At 42.0% G+C, this 22,938-nt stretch overlaps 1 protein-coding gene across 2 annotated transcripts in view; it reads right to left on the bottom strand.

Moving 5' to 3' along the window:
- Positions 1-22,381, bottom strand: part of LOC106902556 (complement C4-like) — a 60,411-nt gene extending 38,030 nt beyond the window's left edge. Inside the window, exons 1-7 of one of the 2 annotated variants that reach the window (XM_014966142.1) lie at positions 22,327-22,381; positions 8,145-8,227; positions 4,222-4,414; positions 3,005-3,188; positions 2,188-2,258; positions 1,764-1,849; positions 362-444 (exon numbers count right to left, since the gene is read on the bottom strand). In XM_014966142.1, the coding sequence (XP_014821628.1) occupies positions 362-444; positions 1,764-1,849; positions 2,188-2,258; positions 3,005-3,188; positions 4,222-4,414; positions 8,145-8,209 (682 nt within the window). In that variant the 5' untranslated portion in view covers positions 8,210-8,227; positions 22,327-22,381. Of the gene's footprint in view, positions 1-361; positions 445-1,763; positions 1,850-2,187; positions 2,259-3,004; positions 3,189-4,221; positions 4,415-8,144; positions 8,228-21,473; positions 21,500-22,326 lie in introns of those variants that run through there. The other variant, XM_014966143.1, reaches the window with a different exon arrangement.
- Between the last annotated feature and the right edge of the window lie 557 nt (positions 22,382-22,938).

Here is a 22,938-nt window from a genome sequence, read left to right on the forward strand (position 1 = left end):
TTTTTTTTTTTTTTTTCATTTTACTCTTTAATTAAAACTTTAGCAAGAATTGCAATAATTTTAAAATGCAGCTCATCTCCATGTTTTTCTGCAGTAGGAGAGCCCTTTCAAAAAACCAATGTTTTGTGAAAGATGTTAAAGTCACTAAGTCTGTAAAAAAATTAAGGGTTTTTTTCAAATGTAAGTGGAAGGCATACAAAACCAGAGCTCTTCTCTGCATCGCAGATAGCAATGAGGCACTGAAACACTATTAATCTTGTCCTTAGTACCTAGCTACAGCCAGGTTTAATTACTGCAGTATGTCTTTTAACACATAGTGATGAATTCATATATTTATAATGGAAATTAAATATTCTCTTACCATAAGTTTTAACTTCAAAGTCTGCAGAAGCATTAGACATTTCATGTTGGCGAAACCAGGCTTTGATTTTCCAAGTTCCAAGCCTAAAGTTCAGATTCAGCAGAAAATTGTTAATTTGGATTCCTTAGATGTTCTATGATGCTAATATATTTAAATTATCACCAAACACCATTATTTTCCTTGCTTTAATCTCATCCAAAAACTAACTTATTAATGGTTTTCTCTTTGTTGGGATGAGTCAGCAATGTATTTCCAGATGTCCTAGGAAACACTCAAAAAGACTTTATGAGGTCCAATACCATATAGATGCCACAAGATACCATATTTGCAAAACACATGTAACATGCACTGCCTTTGAAAAGCCCACAGAAATAGAGAACTCACTAAATATCTTCTACAGCTTATCTTCACTGTGATGTCAAAATCAATCTAGCAATACTGAATATTAAGTACAGGCCTGTCTGTTTGAAATCAGAGGTAATTAATTACACTTTGCAAACTGAGCCCTTACAGAAGTGCTGTTCTGAATGTCGTCATACAGTTGAGCAGATTTGTAAGGAGTTTGCTAAGTTGTGCCTTACCAGGATCAATGTTGCTAGTTGCAGCATATTAACATTAAATTTTGGACTTGTGTCTCCAAGGGGAGGTGCATAAAGGCAGAAAGATACTAACTGTAGGCTCAATCTCTGCTCCATGGTGAAAGAGAGACAATTAATAGAATAGAATAGAATAGAATAGAATAGAATAGAATAGAATAGAATAGAATAGAATAGAATAGAATAGAATAGTTATTAAAGCAGTTCAGCAGTTAAAAATCTTAAGTATCTAAGTACTTCAATAGGTAAGGGGGATGCATCTGGATGGCTGATAGGAGGTGGGGTTAGTCCTCCTTGCCTTAGACATTATACTGTGAGGTCTTCCATCTGTATAGGTCCCCTGCGTCTCCTCTACAGCCAACAGAGAGAAGCAGACAGTGCTGAGGGATGGTACATCTCATCCTGACACAGGCATCTAAAACAGGTAAGACGAATCACAGCCCAGACAGGTGACTTTCTCCAGTGTCAGAGAGGGGAGTGTGGGGTGACCAGCTTGGGTATAGACCCTGGCACGGCAGGAGGCTGCAGAGCTGGTTCCCTGCTGTCACATGCTGACAGTGTGCTGTGACGCTTCTCAGGTGTAATAAAAAAAGCAAAACAGCTGGCTTTAGCACACTTTGTGTCCCCCTGCTGTTCTAAATAAAGCAGACAGTACACAGTAAGAATTAAAGAGAAGAGAGGAAATCAGAGGAGCAGAGCAGGAGGAAGGGAAGGGCAGGACTCTTATTAGCTTGAAGATAGTTCTGCTGCAAGAGACATTTTGACCTGTGAACTTTTTTAATGTACAAGGCACAGCAGTAACGTACTCAGCAACGTCAGGTATTTCAAAGTCTTCACTGAAGGCTGTTTTTATTCTCCGGTCTGACTTTTTAACTACCATTCCTTTTGAATTCTGTTGAGAGAGAGAAAAAAGCCATAAAGTTATGTACCAGGTGTCAAACATTACATCCAAAAGCTCTAGTTTATATACTAGTCACAACTAGTTTATATACTAGTCATAACGAAGAGCATTTTTGCTCTGCTTACTTTCCTACTTTAATATTAACCAGTTACTTTTACCTCCGTCCTCCTGATTTGGGCCAAAAATGACTAGGCATACCTCACAATTTGTAAATATTGATTTCTGGAGAGGAGTCATAGCTATAGTTTTACTCTTGGATCTTTTGTGGAAGTTTTTCATAGTTCCTATGCTGAAGAAGTGCTCATTAACAGTATTTTTTGCATACTTACTAGCACAGCAACTGTAACTGTGTCATCTGCTGGCCTCATAGCATTGTCCAGAATGAAGATCCTGTATTTTACTGTTTAAGAGAAGAATAAATGTCTTCACATAGTTACTTCTTACTTTTCTAGATAGTAATTATTACAAGCTCTAAATTGAGTTACTGAATTTAGGATAAAACTATTTATCGTAACAAAAAGAAGCCTGAGAAATTACAAAAAAAAAATATAATTATATTCTTCCATAGGCTTTGCATGTTACTCAACTGACCAAATTTTTTTTGAAACGAATTCTGAAAAATCTTCAGGGAGCTTCATTCACTTTTGCATTCCTTCTGCAGTCAAGGCCTGCAACCAAACTCAAGAACTTTTTTGACTCCCCTTTCTTGTTACTTAATTGAATTGTTAAGTGACAAAACTGTTGTGGTCCTAAAGTGAAAAGGATATTTATTGCTGGTGTTGCAAGCAGAAGCAATAAGAGGTTTTTTGGCAGGTTTCTTACAATTTTGTTTTCTAAAGAAAAGTTGTTAGTAAGCTTTTTGAACAAAAAGGAGCAGATTTTGTGTGGCTCTTGCTAGAAGAAAGAATGACTTTTTGACTCTGGTGTCATTTCCACATGGGTTGCTGCAATGTGCAGTGCAAACCCTGCAGAAGCCCTGGCTGCAGAAGGCGAGTTTAAAATCTGGACTGGCTGGTAAACACAGAGGTAGCTGGGGTTAAACAAGAAGAATTTACATCAGCAAGGATCAAGTAATTATTATTTTTTCTAATCATGCCCTCGTAACACTTATATTCAACATCTGAAATGCAGCATTTGTATTTTAACCTTTGGAACTTGGTGTGTATATAGGCTTATCTGTCTGAATAAATATGTAGCCTTTCTTGGAAGACAGGAGGATGCGAGTGGTTTGAACGGTCTGCTCATAAAGGTCCTTGCTCTCGGTGACTAGTACAACATACGGCTGTTTACTCCTCTTGAACAGATCCTGTTGCCGAGTCCCTGGCTTGACCTGAAGAGGACAAAAGGAAAAACCTCACAGAGTCAGATATGAACCTTTGGAGACACACAGCTCATAACCAAAAAGAGCTGAAGTGCTTAAATAATTTTATTAGCACCATCGAACAGAAGATATTCAATTATATCTTTCTTATCGTGTGTTAGATCTTTCTTACTGGGTGAATATTTCTCTTTAACTAGAAATACTGTCTAATCCCCCATTTCCCACCATAGAAATACATATTCTTCTGTCCAATGGCAATAACTCAAGCCCAGTGATTTTTCTTTAGTCTATATGCATCTTAAACTTCAGTTACCATGCCATTTGGTAGGTGTAGCAGCATCCTGTAATCCTTGTTAAAATCTTGGCTTTGAGATTAGAGCCTTACCTCACACAGGTTAATATGACATTTCTAAACATCATGCTCAAGAGAAACCTGATCTGAAAGCCCAGCTTTTAGCTTTGGGAGTAATCCATCAGAGCTAAACTGAGTCTTGATGTGAGCTGTTTTCCAGCCAAGTAGCCCAAACTAGTAGTTCTGAACTAAATGCTGAAGACTTCAAAGAATCATGTCAGAAGCAAATAATGCAAAGCAGGATGTAAAGAAGAATTAATCAACTTGCAGGATGCAGAGATTGCACATTTTTAAAGGTTTCTCCTATTTTATAAAAATGGCTGGTATGCCAAAGGCATGAATGCAGTTTTAGCTTAAGTGATGCAGAACAAACAGTGGTAAAACAATTAAATGTTTTTAAATTTATTTCATTGCTGATCTACATTGATGAAGAGATCTTTCATCACCATGTGACAAAACTTTGAGCTTGCTTGTTGGGCACAAAAGAACACTCACAATCACCACTGATATTACATCAGATGATGTTTTATTAGCTGGTTGGGTGAATAGGGTGCTGTTGTCATTGTGTTGGTGTTTTGTCATCTGTCTCTAGGGATCAGAGTTGTCTCTGTTCCAACATATTCCTAGTACAGATTATGCGTTTTTTATCACCAGATGAAAACATTAACATCAGTCTGATGGTAGACTCACCATTATTTTTTTCATCTCTTGGTAGTTGTTATTTTCGTTAAGGTTAAAGATGGTCCTCTCTGATAGGAGCTGATTTTTTGTCTCATCTTTGAAGTATGCAGTAACTTGCACAGGGCTCTGGGCTCCATGGACTTGAACTGTTACTGTCTCACGTGTGTCCAAATGCACCACATTTGGGGCAGTAATAAGAAATCTAAAACAACATAGAAAGAGATTGTCCAGTATGAAGGCTGATTTTTTTGTAGAACACAAGAATGTCCAACCAATACCAATTTTAAAGAGAAAAAACAGACTCTCACAGAATAGTTGAGCTTGGGGCTTATGAAGATCACCTGGTCCATCCCCCTTGTTAGTCAGAGTAGAGGTTAAAAGAAGACAGTTTCTTTGCAACCGGTACCCAAATTCTAAACTATCACATTTAGGCCCCACAAAAGATCATTCCCTATAGATAGGAGAGAAAAAATCTGCAACATGTCCCAGGGACTGCCAATGCCATTTATAGCCTGGTTTTCCTTTGAGAAAATTTTATAAACTCCACTTTCCGGAAACAAAACCAGGCCATGCATTAAGAGACAATGAACAGATATTCATAAATACATCTTTGAGACTACAAAGTCATGTACCTTCATGGACTAGCCCCTACATTATGCCAGCTTATGCTTCAATATGTCAGGAGATATCAATTTCATGTATAAACATAGGTATGGGGTTCCAAGTAGCTCATCTTCATTCAGATGTCACTGTTCATGAAATGCTGGTGATGAGAGACCATGAAAGGTGGGACCACAGGTCTGGGAAGGGCTAAGTTAGAGGTGAAACTGGTTGGGATTTAGCTTTATTTTATGGTTTATTATTACTTGCCTGATGAAAGCTCTGGTGCTTCTTGGTAATTAATTTAATGACCTTTAAATGTTGATCCTCATTCTTGCCCTTTTTTCAAGTATCTTTTACACACAAAAATCAGAGCACTATGTGGAGAGCTGTATCTTAACCATAGAATCATAGCATGGTTTGGGTTGGAAGGGACCTTAAAGATCCTTGAGTTCCAACCCCTCTGCCATGGGCAGGGACACCTCCCACTAGAGAAGGTTGCTCAAAGCCCCATCCAGCCTGGCCTTGAACATTTCCAGGGATGGGGCATCCATGACTTCTCTGGGCAACCTGTTTCTGTGTCTCCCCACCCTCACAGTAAAGAATTTCTCAAGTTATAAAATGAAAGGTCAGGTGTAGAAATAAGGGAATAAAACTGATACATTTTTTTTCAAGTTAAAATCAAATCTAGTCCTATTTTTTCTGATAATAATCACGGTGTACCGTGAAAACTAACAAAAAAGGAATCTCCTTCCATATGATTAGTGAAATGCGTCATAGGTGGTCTGAGTTTTCACACACACATAGGGATCTTGGGAAAGAAAAACAGAACAGCCTTCAATAAACATTAAAAAGTTTTATTGTTTTTACCTATATATTTTTGAAAATACTTTCTAATGTTTCAAGTTTACAGCGACTGATGAAACTTATCTTTCAGTTACATCTGCCCTCATGCAATGCTTGTTCCTCATCTTTATTGATCTCCTTTGTGTGACTGTCTTCTCTATTTCACTAATCAGGCAGGTTTGGCATCTATATGCTTTTAAATGTTTGAATGTTGAGAAGAAAGTTTTCATTTTCAGCTGTGTGCATTGCATTTTCTCAATGGCATTGAAGGGTTTTACTCTAAAAGTGTCACTGCATCACCCTCTCAGAGCCTGTTGGCTTTAGCAAAAGGTGAGTGAACTTATATACAAGACCTGTATTCACATATGGAAAAAAGAGTGTGGTGCATGCTCTCTGCATACCCTACAGGGTCTTTTCTTTACAGCAGTGTAGTTAGTTGTTTAAAAATTTACCTATGCAATAGCTCCGACAGACATGGTCAGTAGCCTACACTGCCCATAATCTCAGCTACCCAGGCACAAGGGTCTTGAAGGGTCATGAAGATATTTTTCTGACATAATGTTCATAGAATCATAGAATCATAGAATCATCTGGGTTGGAAGGGACCTTAAAGATCACCTAGTCCAACCATCAACCTAACTCTGACAAAAAAATAAATAAGAAACAAGCAATGAAAAAATCACTAAACCATATTCCTGAGGACCATGTCAATCCGTCTTTTGAACACCTCCAGGGATGGTGCCTCAACCACTTCCCTGGGCAGCCCATTCCAATAACCCTTGGATAACCCTTTCTGTGAAGAAATCTTTCCTAATATCCAATCTAAACGTCCCCTGGCGCAACTTGAGGCCATTTCCCCTTGTCTTATCTCCTGTGACTTGGGAGAAGAGACCGACCCCCACTTCTCTACACCCCCCCTTCAGGTAGTTGTAGAGCACGATAGGGTCTCCCCTCAGCCTCCTCTTCCCCAGACTGCACAACCCCAGTTCCCTCAGCCTCTCCTCATAAGACTTACTCTCCAGACCCCTCACCAGCTTCATTGCCCTTCTCTGGACCCGCTCCAGCACCTCAATGTCTTTTTTGTGGTAAGGGGCCCAAAACTGGACACAGTACTCGAGGTGAGGCCTCACCGGTGCCAAGTACAGGGATATGGTCACCTCTCGGGTCCTACTCGCCACGCTGTTCCTGGTACAGGCCAGGATACCATTGGCCTTCTTGGCCACCTGGGCACACTGCTGGCTCATGTTCAGCCGACAGTTGACCAACACCCCCAGGTCCTTTTCTGCCAGGCAGCTCCAGCCACTCTGCCCCCAGCCTGTAGCGCTGCCTGGGGTTGTTGTGACCCAAGTGGAGGACCTGGCACTTGGCCTTAGTGAAACTTCTCCTGCTGGTCCCAGCTCATCGATCCAGCCTGTCCAGGTCCCCCTGCAAACCCTCCAGCAGGTCGACACTGCCACCCAGCTTGGTGTCATCTGCGAACTTACTGAGGGTGCACTCGATGATGTTCAGTTTCGTACACCTAATACATTCAGCACCTTGTGTTTCCCACATTCAATGACCTCAGAAAAATCAACAACTTGGTCCTTGTTTCCACTAAGATTTTATCACAGATGACAAAGCCTGTGCTTTGCTGAAAATGAAGTATGCTTCAAGAAACACCATAGGTACCCCAATAACAACTGTATATGGGGCTGTAGTTTTCACCCTGATGTGGACACTGGAGGTCAACACCAGAGTGCAGGCAGGAGTCTGCACCTGGCTAAAGCCAGAAGAGAAGTAAGTATGTGGGGCTGGAGATAATCTCAGAAGTGAGCTGACATGGAAGGAGAGGAGGGTTTGACCTATCTGCCCAAATATCTCATGAAAGCTCTCCTCTGGCTGTGGCAAATACTTGAATACACTTGATCCTGGTGGGAAAAAAGCAAGAGTCTCTTCTCTTGTACCTCTGCCCTACAGTAAAGGTCAATTTGAAGACACTTTAACTTGCTTCATATGTCTTTCTCAAAAAGTTATATCTATTTCCCAAATGCAGCAATTTGTCCAACTAGAAGAACCAGTATCAACATATGTAAATCTCCACTAAAATAGAGGATAAGTACAGAAAAATCCTGAAGCTCTACCAAATGTGAGACCTTTGCTTTCTGAATATATAGATCACTTACAGAAAGGACAGTTATTCTATCCTGAGATTTTCCAATCCAGTAAATGTCATAAACTAAAGATGAACAAGCAGCAATAACAGTATGAACACCATGCTTTAGTAGGACTTTTTAAATTATTTGTTACTGGATGGAGATCTCTCCCCTTTAAAGTGCCTTAAAAGGTGGGTTCAAAGCTATTTACTTTTTACCTATTTAAGCTTGCACAAATTTCCAGTGATCCAAGAAACAGACTTTGTTGGTTCTCTGCCAAGACCATTAGCATTTCCTACTTTCTCTTTCAAGGGATCTATGAGGAGTGAAGAATTAATAATAAAATATACTTACGATGGTGCTTGCTGTGTATTGGACAACAGCGAACAAAAGCTCATCAAAAATACCAGCCTTTCCATTGGAAAACTCTACAACATCTGCAAAACAGAAATAACAAACAGCCACCGTCAATCTACCCTTGAGGTGCAGGATTTAAGAAATGGGCTGATGGCACACTGCAGCAAAGAGCATTACCTATCCTGGTTATTTATTAATAACTTGCAAAACCATGCAACCAATAATGGTGGGCAAGCTGGTGATGTGCAAAATAATAGCCTGGGGAGAGACATTCAGGACTAAACCACAATTTTACATTTAATTGTTCATTCATTCTCCTTCCAGCTTCAATGTCTTCATATGATAGCAACTAAAAGTCATGTGCAGAGAGAAGTTTTCCCAAATACTGCTAAGGCAATCCCAAAATCAAAGAAGACACCATGGCTGTAAAGCACTTTTAAATGGAGACAAATGAAAGTGAGTGATCCTTTCTCTATGCCGTTACTTAATTCCAGGCATCTCTGTGGTCCAGCAAAGGCAAGAGAAAGCATCTTCTGGTTTAGATAGCACCAAAGGAGCAGCACTGGAAATCTGCTTGTACAAGTCAGTCCCAGTCTGTAGTGCTTGAAGGCATTCATCTGCTTTAACTTAAGTGGAAATAAACTGGATGTCTCTGTCTGAGGTACTGAGACAGAGGGCTTTTTCAGAGGGTAATTAGCCTCAACTTAGCATAAGCACATAAGATGACTCATTAGCTGAAAGCATTCCAGACTGCAGGAAAGACACAGGATGACTTAAAAGGCAGATACTCAAAAACAAGGGAAGAGAAAAAAAATCTGATGAATAACCTTTTGTGCAGGAACCAGTTTTGACCAGAGGCAAATGAAAGAACAAACTGAAACTCTCATCAGGTCTCCTTTTTGCAAGCTTTTACTGGATCGTTGTCTCTCAAACATGATTTTGTTGACTCATGAGAGTGGATAAATGCCCATCTGATTTACAGGCAGGTCAAATCCCAGAAATGATCACATGGCTGCCTGCAAGTTCTGGGCATAAACTGCCCTTTAAGTCTGTGTCTCTAATTATTAGCAATGGATGCCTTAAATCAGCACTCCATTATTTGTAAGGTGAATTTTAAATGGAGAAAGGGCTCACTGCCCACAGTCATGTTGCAGTGTGGGGGCGAAGGGACATCCACCTCTCTTGCCTAAGAAACATTCCTTACCTTGCCCTTCAGACATAAACAGCTCCACTAAGAGCTGTCTCAAGACAAGGAGGTAGGGGAAGTGAAGAAGGTCTAAGATGTCAACAAACTGGTTCTCTGTTTTACACCAAGTGTGTCACAAATGTGGTTGCTCCCTCTGAAACAAAAACAGGTGGACGTCAAGTACTTTCCGTCCACTGGTGCTCACAGAAAGCACCAGCAGCAGTAGCAACAAGAATGTTTCTGGCTTCAAACTCACATCGGTGGAAGCTAAGTTTTGCCTGGTCTAGGCATAGGTGTTTTCCAAGAGACAATCTGTTGCCTTTACCCTTCCTCTTCTGGCTTCCACCTTCCCTTCAGTTGTCAATCAGGAGGGAGAAGGTGAGGAAAGGTACCTGTGGATCCTCAGGGTCCAAATCCATGGGTTTTGGGTGATGTTTACAGGAGATCAGAAATGGGAACTTTTCCCTCTGCCTTCCCTCCCATGCCCTCTGCAGTTATGCACTGATAAAATTGATTTACTTCCATGGCAGGATCATATAACTTTCCTCAGGGCCTCTGGCCTCCCAGACCCAAGCTAGGTGGTGAGGAAGGGTAGAGATTTCCACCACAAATCTGCTCTGCGCTCAGGACAGAGACAAAGGTTTTGTGGAAGAAGAAGTTCTCTTGGGAACAGGGCTCATGCTCTCCCTGGGAAGCAGAAGGCACTTGTTAAATAAGTACTTCCCATTCTTGCATGAGGAAAGATAAGATAATGGAAGGAGTTAATTATGAGGAGCAGCAGCTGCAGAGCATGCTAAGGCTCCTGCCATTTTCAGAGACAGTTCCACTGCTAGGTCTTACACAGCTGCCATGCAAGATGAGGGCTGATGCAATCACTGAGCAATCTCAGTCACTAAAACAGAATAAGAAACGAGTATGAATGGGTCCTTTTTTTTTTCATCAGACAAATAAAAAATAAGGAAAAAAAAAAAGTCAGCGTCTGCAAGCTCAATGCCCTTTCCCTGAGAAACACCTACAGAGTTCTCCCAGCTGAAATGTCAACAATTTGCTGAAGACTGCAACATGACCAGCAGGGATGTCCTACTCCTGAAGACACAGGAAAGGCAGCTCTGCGCTGTGGGGCCACACCACAACCCTGCTGTTGTGCCAGTCTTTATCAGAGGGCGGGAGAGGGGCTTTCCATTGTCCGGCCGGGCTTGTTTGTCAGGGGAGCGAGGTCTGTTTGCACACCTATACAAATAGCCCTCTATGAACTCACAGGAAGACATTTTCACAGACTGCTTTCTAAAGGGGACCTTGCAAAAGCCTTTTTTTTTTTTTTTTTAATTGGATTTGCATGCTTTTGCTTCCTTGTGAAGTATGAATGCATATATGAAGATGGGTAGACATGGTGCTTAGGGACATGGTTTAGCAGTGGTTTTAGCAGCGTTAGGTTAACGGTTGGACTTGATGATAAAAAGGTTGGCTCCAACCTAGACTATTCTACGATTCTATATGTGTCCATAATGGCTATCTATAGCAATATGTTGCATAAACATTTTATGCTTGAATTTAAGGAGGTGTTCTGACTCTTAATAAAGGCATTTTTTTTTTTGTCCAAAATATAAACCGGAAACTAATTAAAGAGGGATTTTTCTCATTGTCTTTCACAAACACAGATCAAGTGTATACATAACCATTTATATAACTAGCTTTCAAATTCCTTCTGCTTTATTTGGGTTTGCATAAAATTATCATTCCAATGGTTCTCTAGTATAACAGATTCTTTAGATTCTCTGGGATTGGGATTTCTAGTACAATGCAAGATATTCCAGTCCAAAAACCACATTAAAATAAAATAAAATAAAATAAAATAAAATAAAATAAAATATTTTCTCAGTTTAAGGTCTCCAGCACATGCTTGAAAGACATAACACAGAAAACTCCCCCTAAAATAACTTACTGAACGGGTATGTTCTTTTCATAAAGGCAAAGTCCTTTCCTGTTTACTCATCAGTCACTTTCCACCAGGTACAGTATTGATCTTTCAATTGGCCCACAGTCCAGTACAGAGTGTGGAAAGCACAGTCTGGGACTGATGAATATAAAACAGAACTAGTGAACCCTGAACTCAGGGAGACAGATTTGCTTTATTTTGAATATATACTATCTCTCCATTCAGTAACTTCATTTGAACTTTGTAGGTTTTCAGAGTGTTTTGAACACCAGCAGTAGTTTTTGTTCTTTGACTTGAAGTGCTTCCAAAAGGCTTTTCCCCTTTAATCTGCCCAAATACTAACAAGACCAAACTTTCACTTTCCTCCTGCAGTCTTTCACCTCTGCCTGGCAGTGGGGTACAAAGGACAGCTTCACAAAGCACATTTTACAAATAAGCACCACAGTGATATCCTCTTTTCTGGGTTACAGGGAATTGTGACAACCACAAAAGGCAATATTTTAGTTCTGACATTTCAGAAAATTAGATTTTAAAATCCTTTTTCAACAGCAGACCATGAAGTGCAGGTCTAATTTGAAAAGTTCCTCTTAACAGCAGCATAATGTCTCTTTAGTGTGAACGTAAATTGAAAATGTTATTTGAAACTATACTTTTTTCTTTACCGTAATCTAGGTTATAAATTAAAAAGCTAATCTAGGCTCTAGTTGCTTTTCCTATGAAAAATTGTCCTTTTCATCTATATTTTCTTCAAATGTTCTGCATTTAGTGCTCCTAAATGTATCTGCTGAAAATAAAATAAAGTAATTATATTTAAAAGAAAAAAACCTATATATCTATGGCCTTTTCTGCTCTCAATGAGGAGCTTGGATTTTGGGAGGATTAAGCAATGAGCCTTGGTTTTTCCTCATGGGTTCCTCTATCAATTTCCCAATGGGTTGGCTCAATTCTTTTGTTTTCTTAACATAGTGTCAAAAAAAAAAAAAAAAGGATTTTTGAAAAATGTAAAAAACCAGCATTTAGCTGTTTTTTAGTATTTAGCACATCACAGAGATGACCTATGTAAGACATTATGTTTGAGCATTTTTTAAATAAAAAAAATAATTTCATTGTACTACTGATATTGGTAGCATTACCCCCTACTGTAATAATGCATCCTGTTTTTTTGGTCAGCTACCTTTTTCAGGATATCAGAGCTTTTGGGATCTTTAAGTACTGTAGGTCAAATTTATTAAATATACCAAGCAGCGCCTTGCTGAGAGAAAAAGCCATTGGATGGGTCATGGCCAGGAGAGAAGGAGATATCTGAGCGTGCAGGTGGCTCTCTCTCCAGAAGAAAGCAAAGAACTGCTGAAAATGAGGAAAAAAACCAACATGGCCTGGATAATACAGGGATTTTATGGTATTGCCATTGCACCCAAACATCCTGACATTCTGTCTGGAGTCTCAGTCTCAAATCCAGCCTTTGTGGTTAATTTTTTTTCTTTCCATTTCAGTATAAGAAATCAAAAACTGCCCAGTTTTTCATCACTACTAACTGTAACAAATACACATCACCTACAAAATTTAACCTATTTCAAATATTTTGGTCTTTCCCAACTTGTCCATTTTTCCGGCCTGTAATGAACATAATTGTCTCTTTAGGGGATTCTTTTCTTCTCCTTTTCATAGGAGAAAAAGATAAGAATAAGTTAAAAAAGCAAAAGGCATCTTGAGCATATCAGTGACAAATACTAAAATTTTAACTCGCTGAGAAGAATGAGAATAAAACTTCTGTGGATTTGGGATCATATAATGAAATCAAGGAAAATCAGCCTTTTATGCAGGCAAAATTTAGACAAATAATTTTTAAACATTACTGACCCTCATTCTTTGCATTTCCTGATTTGTTAATTGGAGATACTGTCATTTTTCAGATGATAGAAAAATTATACTAAAAAATGTTTCACAAACAAAAGGAGAAAAAAAAAAAATCACATACCATGTAGAACCACAGCTAGCCATGTGTGCCTATCTGCCACTGACAGTTTCTTTCCTTGTTCTGATCTGCAAATTAAATCTAAAACATTCTCCTCACCCAGTAACTCAGAGAAACATGAGTCACAAGAAAGCCTCTCCTCTCCCAAGCCTGGGACAAGGCTCTGCTCTGACCTCTGTTGCACTTGAGCAAGTTTTAGGTCAGCTTCACCGGCAGATCAGAGGCTGTCCTACTTTTTTTGATCCCATGATTTTAATGTTCAAGGATGTAATTCAAAGAGAAAAGGGGAGACAGGATATGAGTGTCAGGAGACTTTTGTTTTTATTGTAAAGGAGAAGGTGCTTAGTTCCAGCATGTTTCAGTGCCAGGAGCTGCAGTATCTCCCCAGGTGGCAGAAAGAGCATCTGCTGTCCTGTTATAGAGGAGTAAAATCCGGATGAATTTTGTACCAGCTCAGTGAGACAGTTGTTCAGGTAATGTCTACTGATCTCTTCTTTCCGCAGAAATTTAGCTGTGGAGCTCTGACCCTTTGCAGCCATCAGCATTTTAGGCAGTTTTTTTGATTAACAATATGCCTTTTTGTAGTGTCAGGGATAGGTGCTGTACCCAGACTGGACACAGTGGTCATAGCTGTAATCTTCCCTCTTGCTAACCCAATTTTGCAGAACACTGGCTCCAGCAAAATGATACAGAAGAAGACAACTTCTCTGCTCTGTCATTGGCTTAGGTGCAAAGGGGAATATTGATGTCTTCAGAAGGGGACTGGTGGCTGCAAGTCCCCAACGCTCTACTGGTGATACTTGGGTCAGACACACCCTGCCCAGATTATAAAGTTTACACATGTTACCTACAGAAAAAAACATGATCACAAAGAATGTTTTCATGTCTTTAGGCAACACCTCTTGGAAGGAGCATGGATCTGCCCTTGCTGATATGTAAGTATATATTTTTATGACATGGATCACATTTCCAGGCCATTCATGCACGATTTTGAGTTGACTCCTGAATGAGAGAGATGAATTTTGCAGTTTTATTGGGATGTTGTTTAAAAACATTTCTGCATTGTTCTGGTCCAGTCTGTGATCCCAGCAGTGACCTGGCTGCCATCTCTGACAGCAGGCCAGCCTGCAACCTTCCTGTGAAAGCCAAGGTTGGGGCTGTACCTCATTGGGCTGGTGGGGCAGAGAGCTTTGGCAGCTGGTGCCACCCATGTCTGGACATCTCTCTTAGTTTTTCTTCTACATGCACTGGATGTGCCTGTTTTGCCTGTCGCTGGCATGTTGGGGTAGAACAAATAAATAGAAGGCTTGAAAATGCCAGTGCTCGTGGCATTCAGATAGAAACCCAGGTCTGAGATGCAATTCCCCACCTGCTCATGCTGTTCCTGGCCTTGGACACTGTCTAGTCCTGCACCTGGAGGCCACTGGCATCTGCCATCCAAATGGTGAGACAGGCTCCTCCTCAATGTTATCTATAATGTAGGGGTGGTATGGTCTGGCTTACAGGTTTTTCCTCAATTTGTGCTGCCACCAGCAGCAGGTTCTTGAGTAAATTTGGGGCTGGCTCCCATTTTATAGGCTTTTATATTTCTGCCTGAGCAGTTAGAAATAAATAAATAAGCAGTCAAGAGAGTTCATTAAGAATTGCAGTGTGATGTAATGTAATGCTAAATTTCCAAACACCTCCCCTTTCTTTGGTGACTTCAGCAAAGCTTGCTGGCTCCAGTAAGTACACTACAGGCATACGTTTAGGCAGCAAGCCCAGCTTCAGTTTCTGTGAAGAAGAGTATTAACAACATGTGCTTGTACATTATTCTATAAATATCTGCCATAGGTTTGTTGCATGTATTCTCTACTCAGATACTGAAAAGCGTTGACTCACTTGGCAGCATCAAGGCTGCCCACATGTGCCTGGGTCACATGTGGGATGCCAATATACTCTAAAACACAGAATCTTGCAGCTAGAATCTGCTGAACCTCCAGCATCTCTATACTGCTATTCCTGTAGCTTGAAGGAAGCTTTGGAACAGCTCAGTTTGTAGAAAAAAAACCTTATTTTTCCTTCTATTTTATGGTTAGAAAAGGTATATGTGAGTATGGATGATCCCTTCAGCAGTGCCACTGTTTTGCTTCTCTCCCCTCCCCAAGGCAAGGACATTCATGGCAACTGGCCCCAACAACAGGGTCCTCATAGCTGCCAGCAGCAGTGGTGCTCTTACATGACCCTCAATTGCCCTCCAGAGAGCCCCAGAAGCTATTTCTGGACCTTGCAGAGGCCTTTCCAGGGCAGAAATTACCCTCCAGAGTGCCCCAAGGCCTCATCTGGGCTTTGCTTGGGCCTGCTGGAGGTGCCTGCTACACTTCAGAGATCCCCCCATTCTAACAAATCTAAGAGTCAAAACCAAAACCCTTTTAAGTACAAATTCACTTCTGCAGATATTCTGAAAGGTCCTACAGGCTATGTTTATTACAATCGATTGTTTCTGTGTTTATCCCCCAACACCGACATCTAGATCTTCTACATCTTCTTCCAAAATAGGCGAGAGACTGAAGGGATAATAATGAGGATCATTCCAGTTTTTGTTTTCCAGGTCATCACCTGAAACTTCTTTAACACAATTTGAGGGGTTGAATTCTCTTCTTCCATCCACCAGCTCTCCCACATAACAACTGTTTTTGTCCACCTGTCCAAAGACATAAACATATTTTCCAGCAGTGAGAGGAAGCTCTAGTTCAGGCTGCTGACTTGGACCATCAAAAGGATTGTAGCTATATCGAGCTATGAATGTTCAAAGGTTTCCTGTTTGAGGTCCCAAAGCATGCAGGGCAATGGACAGTTTTCTACCAGCTCCTCTGCCTCACCTGCGGAGTCCTCCTCTGAAAGAAGGTGGAAGCCAGGACTGTCCTCTGCCCAAGCTGGCTTTGAAGGACTCTCATTCTCTAGATCACTCACCTGGGCTTGAAACAGTTGCATGGCTTCTTGATACTCCCCTTTTCTGTCTGTCTGACCATGCTGCAAAAACTCATCTTGCTTTTCTTTCCTCTGCAGCACTGGCTTTGCCTTCTTGTCTTCTTTCCCCAGATGTTGTCTTCTTTCTGCCAGGGCTTTCACTTTGCACTCGGCGTCTTCCAGTTTGGTTTGAAGACAGCTGATGGCTTGGGTGGTGGAATTTTGCTTCTCTGCCACTTTCATTAGTTGCCCCTTCAGGTCAACATTTTCAGCTTCAACCTTTTCTGCCCAGTGTAGCTGCCAACGGAGGAGAGCATTTTCTTCCAACAGTCTGGTGTTTTTGTCTGCCATTTCCATGAGCTGCACCTTTAACTCCTCATACTTTTGTCTCAGTGTGCTCACGTAACGTGAGCCCTCTTTGTCTGCAGCCATTTGGGCCTGAAGCTCCTCAGCCACCTTCTGGGAGGCTTCATTCCGCTTCTCCTGTTCCAGCAAAGCTCTGGCAGGCCCTCTCCTTTCTCCAGCCCTTTGTTGAGGCAAGGATTTCATGCCCAGTTCCTCAGCGGTGCTTTGGATGGGCGGTGACACTGGAGGATTTGTCAGGCAGTCAATGGTCTCCTGCAGGTGTCTGCATTTTTCTTTCAGCTGCTTAGTGAGAGCAGCAAGCTTAGCACTTTTCTGCTGGAGCCTCTCTGCCTCCTGGCACTCTTCCGGAGAGATTCCCTTCCTCAGGAGGCGGTTCTTCATCTCTAGGGCACCATATTGCCTCTCCAGACCTTCAAGGGCATACTCCAGGCGGACCTTCTGCTCCAGCAGCTGGCTACGTGTGCTGTCAGGAAGCACCAAGCCTTTCTCAGCAGGTCTTGGCATGTGGAGCAGACCACCTGCTGCAGCCTGGCATGAGCCCACCACAGGCCCCCAGCCTTCACCATCCCGTGCCATGGCTAAAGGAATGGGGAGTGGGCTGTGGGCCACCGAATAGTACTGACAAAAAGTCACCAACAGTCACATTCTGGGAGGGGTGGCAGTCCCGACTCCCTGTCAGCCACTGCCTGCCTTCATCATGCAGGAAAAGAGATGTCTGCCACTGGCCAGGTGTGGGCAAGCGTGGCCTGGCAACACTGCACAAAACGGAGGGGTGGGGCCATATGGTCTTCTGTCACAGAGTCATAGAATGGGTCTGTTTGGGAGGGACCTTTAAAGGTCATCTAGTCAATCCCCCTCTCCTGTGCAGTGAGCAGGGACATCTTCAACTACATCAGGTTGCTCAGAGCCCCATCAAACATGACCTTGAATGTTTCAAGGGATGGGGCATCTACCACCTCTCTGGGCAACATGTGCCAGTGTTTCACCACCCTCATTGTAAAAAATATCTTCCTTATATCTAGTTTAAATCTACCCTCTTTTAGTTTAAAGCCATAACCCCTTGTCCTATCACAACAGACCCTGCTAAAAAGTTTGTCCCCATCTTTTCTGTAGGCCTGGTTTAAATATTGAAAGGTTGGAATGCAGTCTCCCTGGAGCCGTATGTGGGTTGACCTTGCACCTGAGTGCCAAGTACCCACACAGCTATTCTATCACTTCCTCAGCAGGACAGGGGGGCAGGAAAATAGGACAAAAAAGAACTCTTGGGGTGAGATAAAGGAAGTTTAATAAAGAAAAAGCAAAGGGTGTGTGCAGAAGTAGAGGAAAACAAAAAGTTTTACTCTCTACTTCCCATCAGCAGGCAATGTCCAGGCGCTATTTGGGAACTAGGACCTCAGTATGGGTAGTGGTTGCTTTGGAAGAGAAACAACTTCATAACCAGTGCCCCCCTCCCTTCTCTTAATTTTCATTGCTGAGAAGATCTCATATGGTATGGAATATCCCTTTGGTCAGCTTGGATTTAGCTGTCCTACGTCCCCTCCCAAGGTCTTGCTCAACCCCAGCCTCCTGGCTTTTTGGGGTGAGGGTGTTTTGGAGAGATGGCCTTAATGCTGCGGGAACACTGCTCAGCAGTAGCCAAAACACTGGTGTGTTATCAGCACCTTTTCTATCGACAAATACAAAGCCCAGCACTACGACGGCTGCTCTGGGGAAAGTGAACTCCATCCCAACCACACCCAATACAATCTCCACCCTTTATTCCATACCATTTACATCATGCTCAGGTCTTACATAATTTAATTAATTTATATATATCTTCTCACAATCTCATTGTATTTTAGTCTCATTACTGAAATCCCTTCTTACAAACACTCTATGATTTATACTACATCCTGGAAAAAACCTGGAATACGCATCCTCCAGAATTCCACAAGGCCTAGGAAAGCTTGTGTTTCTTTTTTGTTAGCTGATGGAGACATAGTTGCTGCCTTGATGATCACATCCATACAGAGATGGTGACATCCATCCTGCTGTTTTACTTCTGAGAACTGAATCTCCTGTGCAGGTGCCTCAACCTCCCTTTTCTTTGTGGCAAAACCAGATTACTCTTTTTCCCTTCTGATACACTTCTGCCTTGTTGCCTCACACGACGATGTCATCAGTGTATTGTAGATGTTCAGGGGCATCACTCTGTCCCAGCGCAGTTTGGATTAGTCCATGTGAAAAGGTAGGACTGTGCTTCAGCTCCTGGGGCAGTTGATTCCAGGTGTTCTGGACACCCCCTCCACATTAAAGCAAACATGGCCTGCACTCTGCTACCCACTCTGCTACCAAAAGCGTTGAAAAAAATGTATCGGCAATGCCAATTTTAACATACCACTTGGTTGCCTTTGACTCCAGCTCATATTGAAGCTCTAATCTACCTGGTATAGCCACACTCAGTGTTGGTATGACCCTAAGTACTCTGCAGAATATTCCCATCTCAGTAACATACCGCTGCACGGGCATAACAGATCACATCCCCCTTTGCAAATATTATCCATGACAGCATTCTGCATCTTCGGTCACAGCTTTCACATCTGAAATTTCTACTTATCTTTTTGCTTCCAGGGTCTCTCTGTGTCTGTTTGTAAAACATCACAGCCTAGTGATGGGACAGAGTCAGGGACATTGAAGGGAAGAGTACAAGCAGCGATTTATGTACAAGGTCCTGGTGCCATCCAGCGGGCAGTTGTGCTCTCCACCACAGACTAAAGCTTTCATGAAGAGCCGTGAAGTTGCCAGGCCTGCTTTCTGAGACCCCCTTCTATTTTCCACAGCAGGTACTAGCAGTAATGAGGAGTCAGCACCGGATTGACATGTGCTAGGTGGTTCAATGAAGTGTATGAACAGCCTTCACAGAACAGGCTGTTCATACATGAGCTGTGTGTCTGAGCTCCACAACAGTCAATACAGCTGGTAGGTTTTAAAAAGCCATTTGGGTAATCCTAGTGTTAGGACCTATCCCAGTCCGCTCCAAGGAGTGCTTAAACACTTGCGTATACAAAAGAACATATCCCAGGTGACCTAGAATCAAACACACGTTATCCTCTGAGACATCTTTGGTGGCATCCACTTTGGGATACTGAGAGCCTCTCACCTCTTGTCAACACAGCCTTTACTCAGCCGTCTCCAAAACCAACTGGTCCGGATACAAGTCCATTTTCTATCCAGCTTTTTAACCTACTGCTTAGCAGAAGCAGTGGTGTTCAAGCTGTATTTTAAGGGTAAGTTTTTATAAAGTCAGTGCATTCTCAGTTGGAACTGTTCAGGGCTAGTCATGAGCACCTTGCTTGACCCAGCTACATCAGCCTCGTGGCACTAACCCTGGAAGGCAAGATGAAATGTTTTGTGCTGACCACCACAGTTTATTGCCAAAAACAAGCCTTATCTCATTTGTGTCCTTTCTGAAGTGATTATTACAGTCAGAGACCCCACTCCACACCTTATGGACTTTCTGATTTACTGTAACACATTTTTCCCACTCCCTGTGAGTCAAGCTTATCTGGGAAAACAGATGCCTTGAAAACGCGGGGCCCCTATACTCCGTTCCAGCTAAATTCCACTTATAACTAGAAGGGAGGGGGAAAGATTGTGTTAAATCATTTTTAAGTTCCCCATATTTCATGGTAGGCAGAGGGTTAGCTTCACTTCTATTAGGAATTAAAGTGCCTTGAGGTATTGTGATATAAGGCCAGCTACTTAGGAATGATAACACCTTTCTGGCACACGGGAATAGGCAGAGAGGGTCTTTGTCTCCTCTGTCATAACACGTGTCTCTGAAGTTAAAAAACACAGAGGAAAAATACACCTTCTAAAGATGTTTATTTTATTCTTATTACTTATTCCTCTTTACAGTCGGCGGATAGCCCTTCTACCACGGAGGTTATAATAGAAATATAGGCTGACTAAATTGTATTTACAGTGCTTTTAAGGAATAAATAACCTTATCTGCAACTCAGATATCTGAAAGTGCCCTCTCTAAGGAGTCAGACAGGCAGGATCCCCTACACAGAGCTGTCCAAGACCGTATAAAAACAAGATAATGTGTATAAGGTACAGAAGAATGCAGCTATGAACTTGGGAAAACACTCCTCATGCAAATGCAGATAAAGAATAAGACATTCCTTTCCTGCAGCCCTAAGAGATGTACCCTGACCACATCCTTATCTGCCTGCAAAGGCAACCCACAAACATTCTGTGGCTATGTACATCTCCCTACCCTCACTCATATCTACTACTCTTCTTCCCTACTACCTAACACAGAAATATTTCCTGCTTGCATAGTCTTCCATTGCGAAGTCCTCAGTGAAAGGAAGCTAAGACCCCCGAACACAGTCCTAGCTTCTTAGAAAGAAGCTTGTGCTTGTTAGTGGTCAGAGAAAAGAAAATAAAGCATTTCTTGTACCTCGGAGTTTGGAGAGCCAGACAGATCATGCCAGTTTATCTGCAGCGATAGTGACTCCTTCAATAGGAAGAGGAAATATGGGTAGGAGAATATACACAGAGGAATCTGCTCATACCCATACTGTTGTGCTTTATTTGGGATAACAGAAGACTAAGATATTGGGATAAGCTTGTGGAGAGGTAGTGGTCTAAGAAATGCCCCCTGTGGTTCACCTTCCTCCTTCCCCACTGCTTCCCAGTGACAGCGGCTGGAGTTGGCCTAATTTCTGGTTTCCTTGGAAACTTTTTAGCGAGGACATTTATTGTAAAAGCTTGAGTGCAAGTTGTGTAACTAAAGAAAAGCCTGTAAATAAAGAGATTTTGATAGTTCACAGGGGTTTAAGAGATGTGTGCGTATGTTAAAACACAGGTTTACGTGTATCTGCGTGTGCCTACATGTGTCTGTGCACAGATGTGCACTCCTCTTACCGAGGTTTCCAGAGGCTAGAAGTTTCCTTGGGACTGTGCAATAGGTGAAAAGAACAGAAGGTGGCACGTTTTCAACAGTTTCATGCAGTAAAGGAAATTCAGGAAGGAGCTACATTTAAAGGAAAATATGAAGATCATAAACTAAAAGGATACAGAAGGAAGAATACTGTTAAGCCCAGACCATATTTAATTTGATATACCTCTGCTGTTAATGATCGTATTAACACTGAAGGCTATTTATTTTCCCCATTTTTGTAATGTAATTCACTGATGTCATAAGCGTTGATTTTACTAGACTGTGAAAAACACCTGACCAGTTGTGATGCATCTCATTTTCTGTACTTTAACATTTTCTGAATATTGTAAAATGCAGGTGTGTATCCTTTCCTGGTGTTTGTTTTGTTTTGCTTTTGTTTATTTTTCTTTTTTTAAAAGATAAAATTCTCACAGTGTGACCAGTTTATGAAGGTCTGTATTGGAAAGATAAACACGGTCCTGACAGTTTCCCTTTAAAGTGCAGGTATGTGAGAGGTGGCACCAGCCAAAAAATGAAAATTAATTCACATTTTCCAGAAAATTATGAAGCAGAAACCCCAAAAAAATAATGGAGGGGTTTGTTCTCAAGTCATTAAATTAAGATCCTTCTGAATATTAAGCCTGGTTTTCTGAGACTGTTACCACAAACAAGTGCCTTTTAATCTGCAGGCACCCTCTTGGCCCACCTACTTTTTCTTAAAGCACACATTTACCTCATTTTTCCTACCTCCCAATCTCTTTTAAGCCCCAGTTTCACCTCACGCTGTGTGACAGCAGCACGAAAAGGACCCTTTTGCAGCCCACATTGGTGACTCACCCAGCAGGATGCTTCTTGTGTCTTGAGCTCTCCTTTTCACTTTGTTTTGCGAGTAATTGCCACAGGTTGTTTAATGAGAAGCAGACTGAAAGTTAGGTTTGAGTGAGTGCTCCAGGCAGACACCGAGGGCTGGTCTGAGCTGGACCAAAGTGACCTCTCCTGCTTTGGCCAGGGTTGCCAGGAGCCACTGAGAAGTTAAAGACCATGTCCACGGGCACTCACGTGGGAATAAAGCGGCACCTTTGTTGACCCTTTGAGAAATCTTGGGCTGCATCTGACAGCAGAAGGCTCTTCTTTGTTTAGCAGCCAAATTCCCTCATTCCCTGGGCAGCTAATTAGCTTTTAACTTAATGCCTTCACCAAGGCTCTCTTAAAACTACTGGGGACCCGGGAGAGAAGACTCAGGTGGCCCGGATGTTGGCAGCATCCCCTGTCACAGGCCCTTGGAGGCACAAGCCCACGGACTGAGCCTGCTGCTTGGCCTCTGTCTGGGGGCATTTCCAGGCCACTCTGCTAATGAGCGACCAAAGCCAGCTCACAGCAGCTGCAGAAGGGGAGCTGAGAGATCAGAAGCCCAGAAGAGGGGCGCAAGGAGAAGTTGATGCCATGGCT

This window comes from Calidris pugnax, unplaced genomic scaffold, assembly GCF_001431845.1.
Source record: "Calidris pugnax isolate Ruff unplaced genomic scaffold, ASM143184v1 scaffold20, whole genome shotgun sequence".
In the NCBI taxonomy this organism is placed as follows: domain Eukaryota; kingdom Metazoa; phylum Chordata; class Aves; order Charadriiformes; family Scolopacidae; genus Calidris; species Calidris pugnax.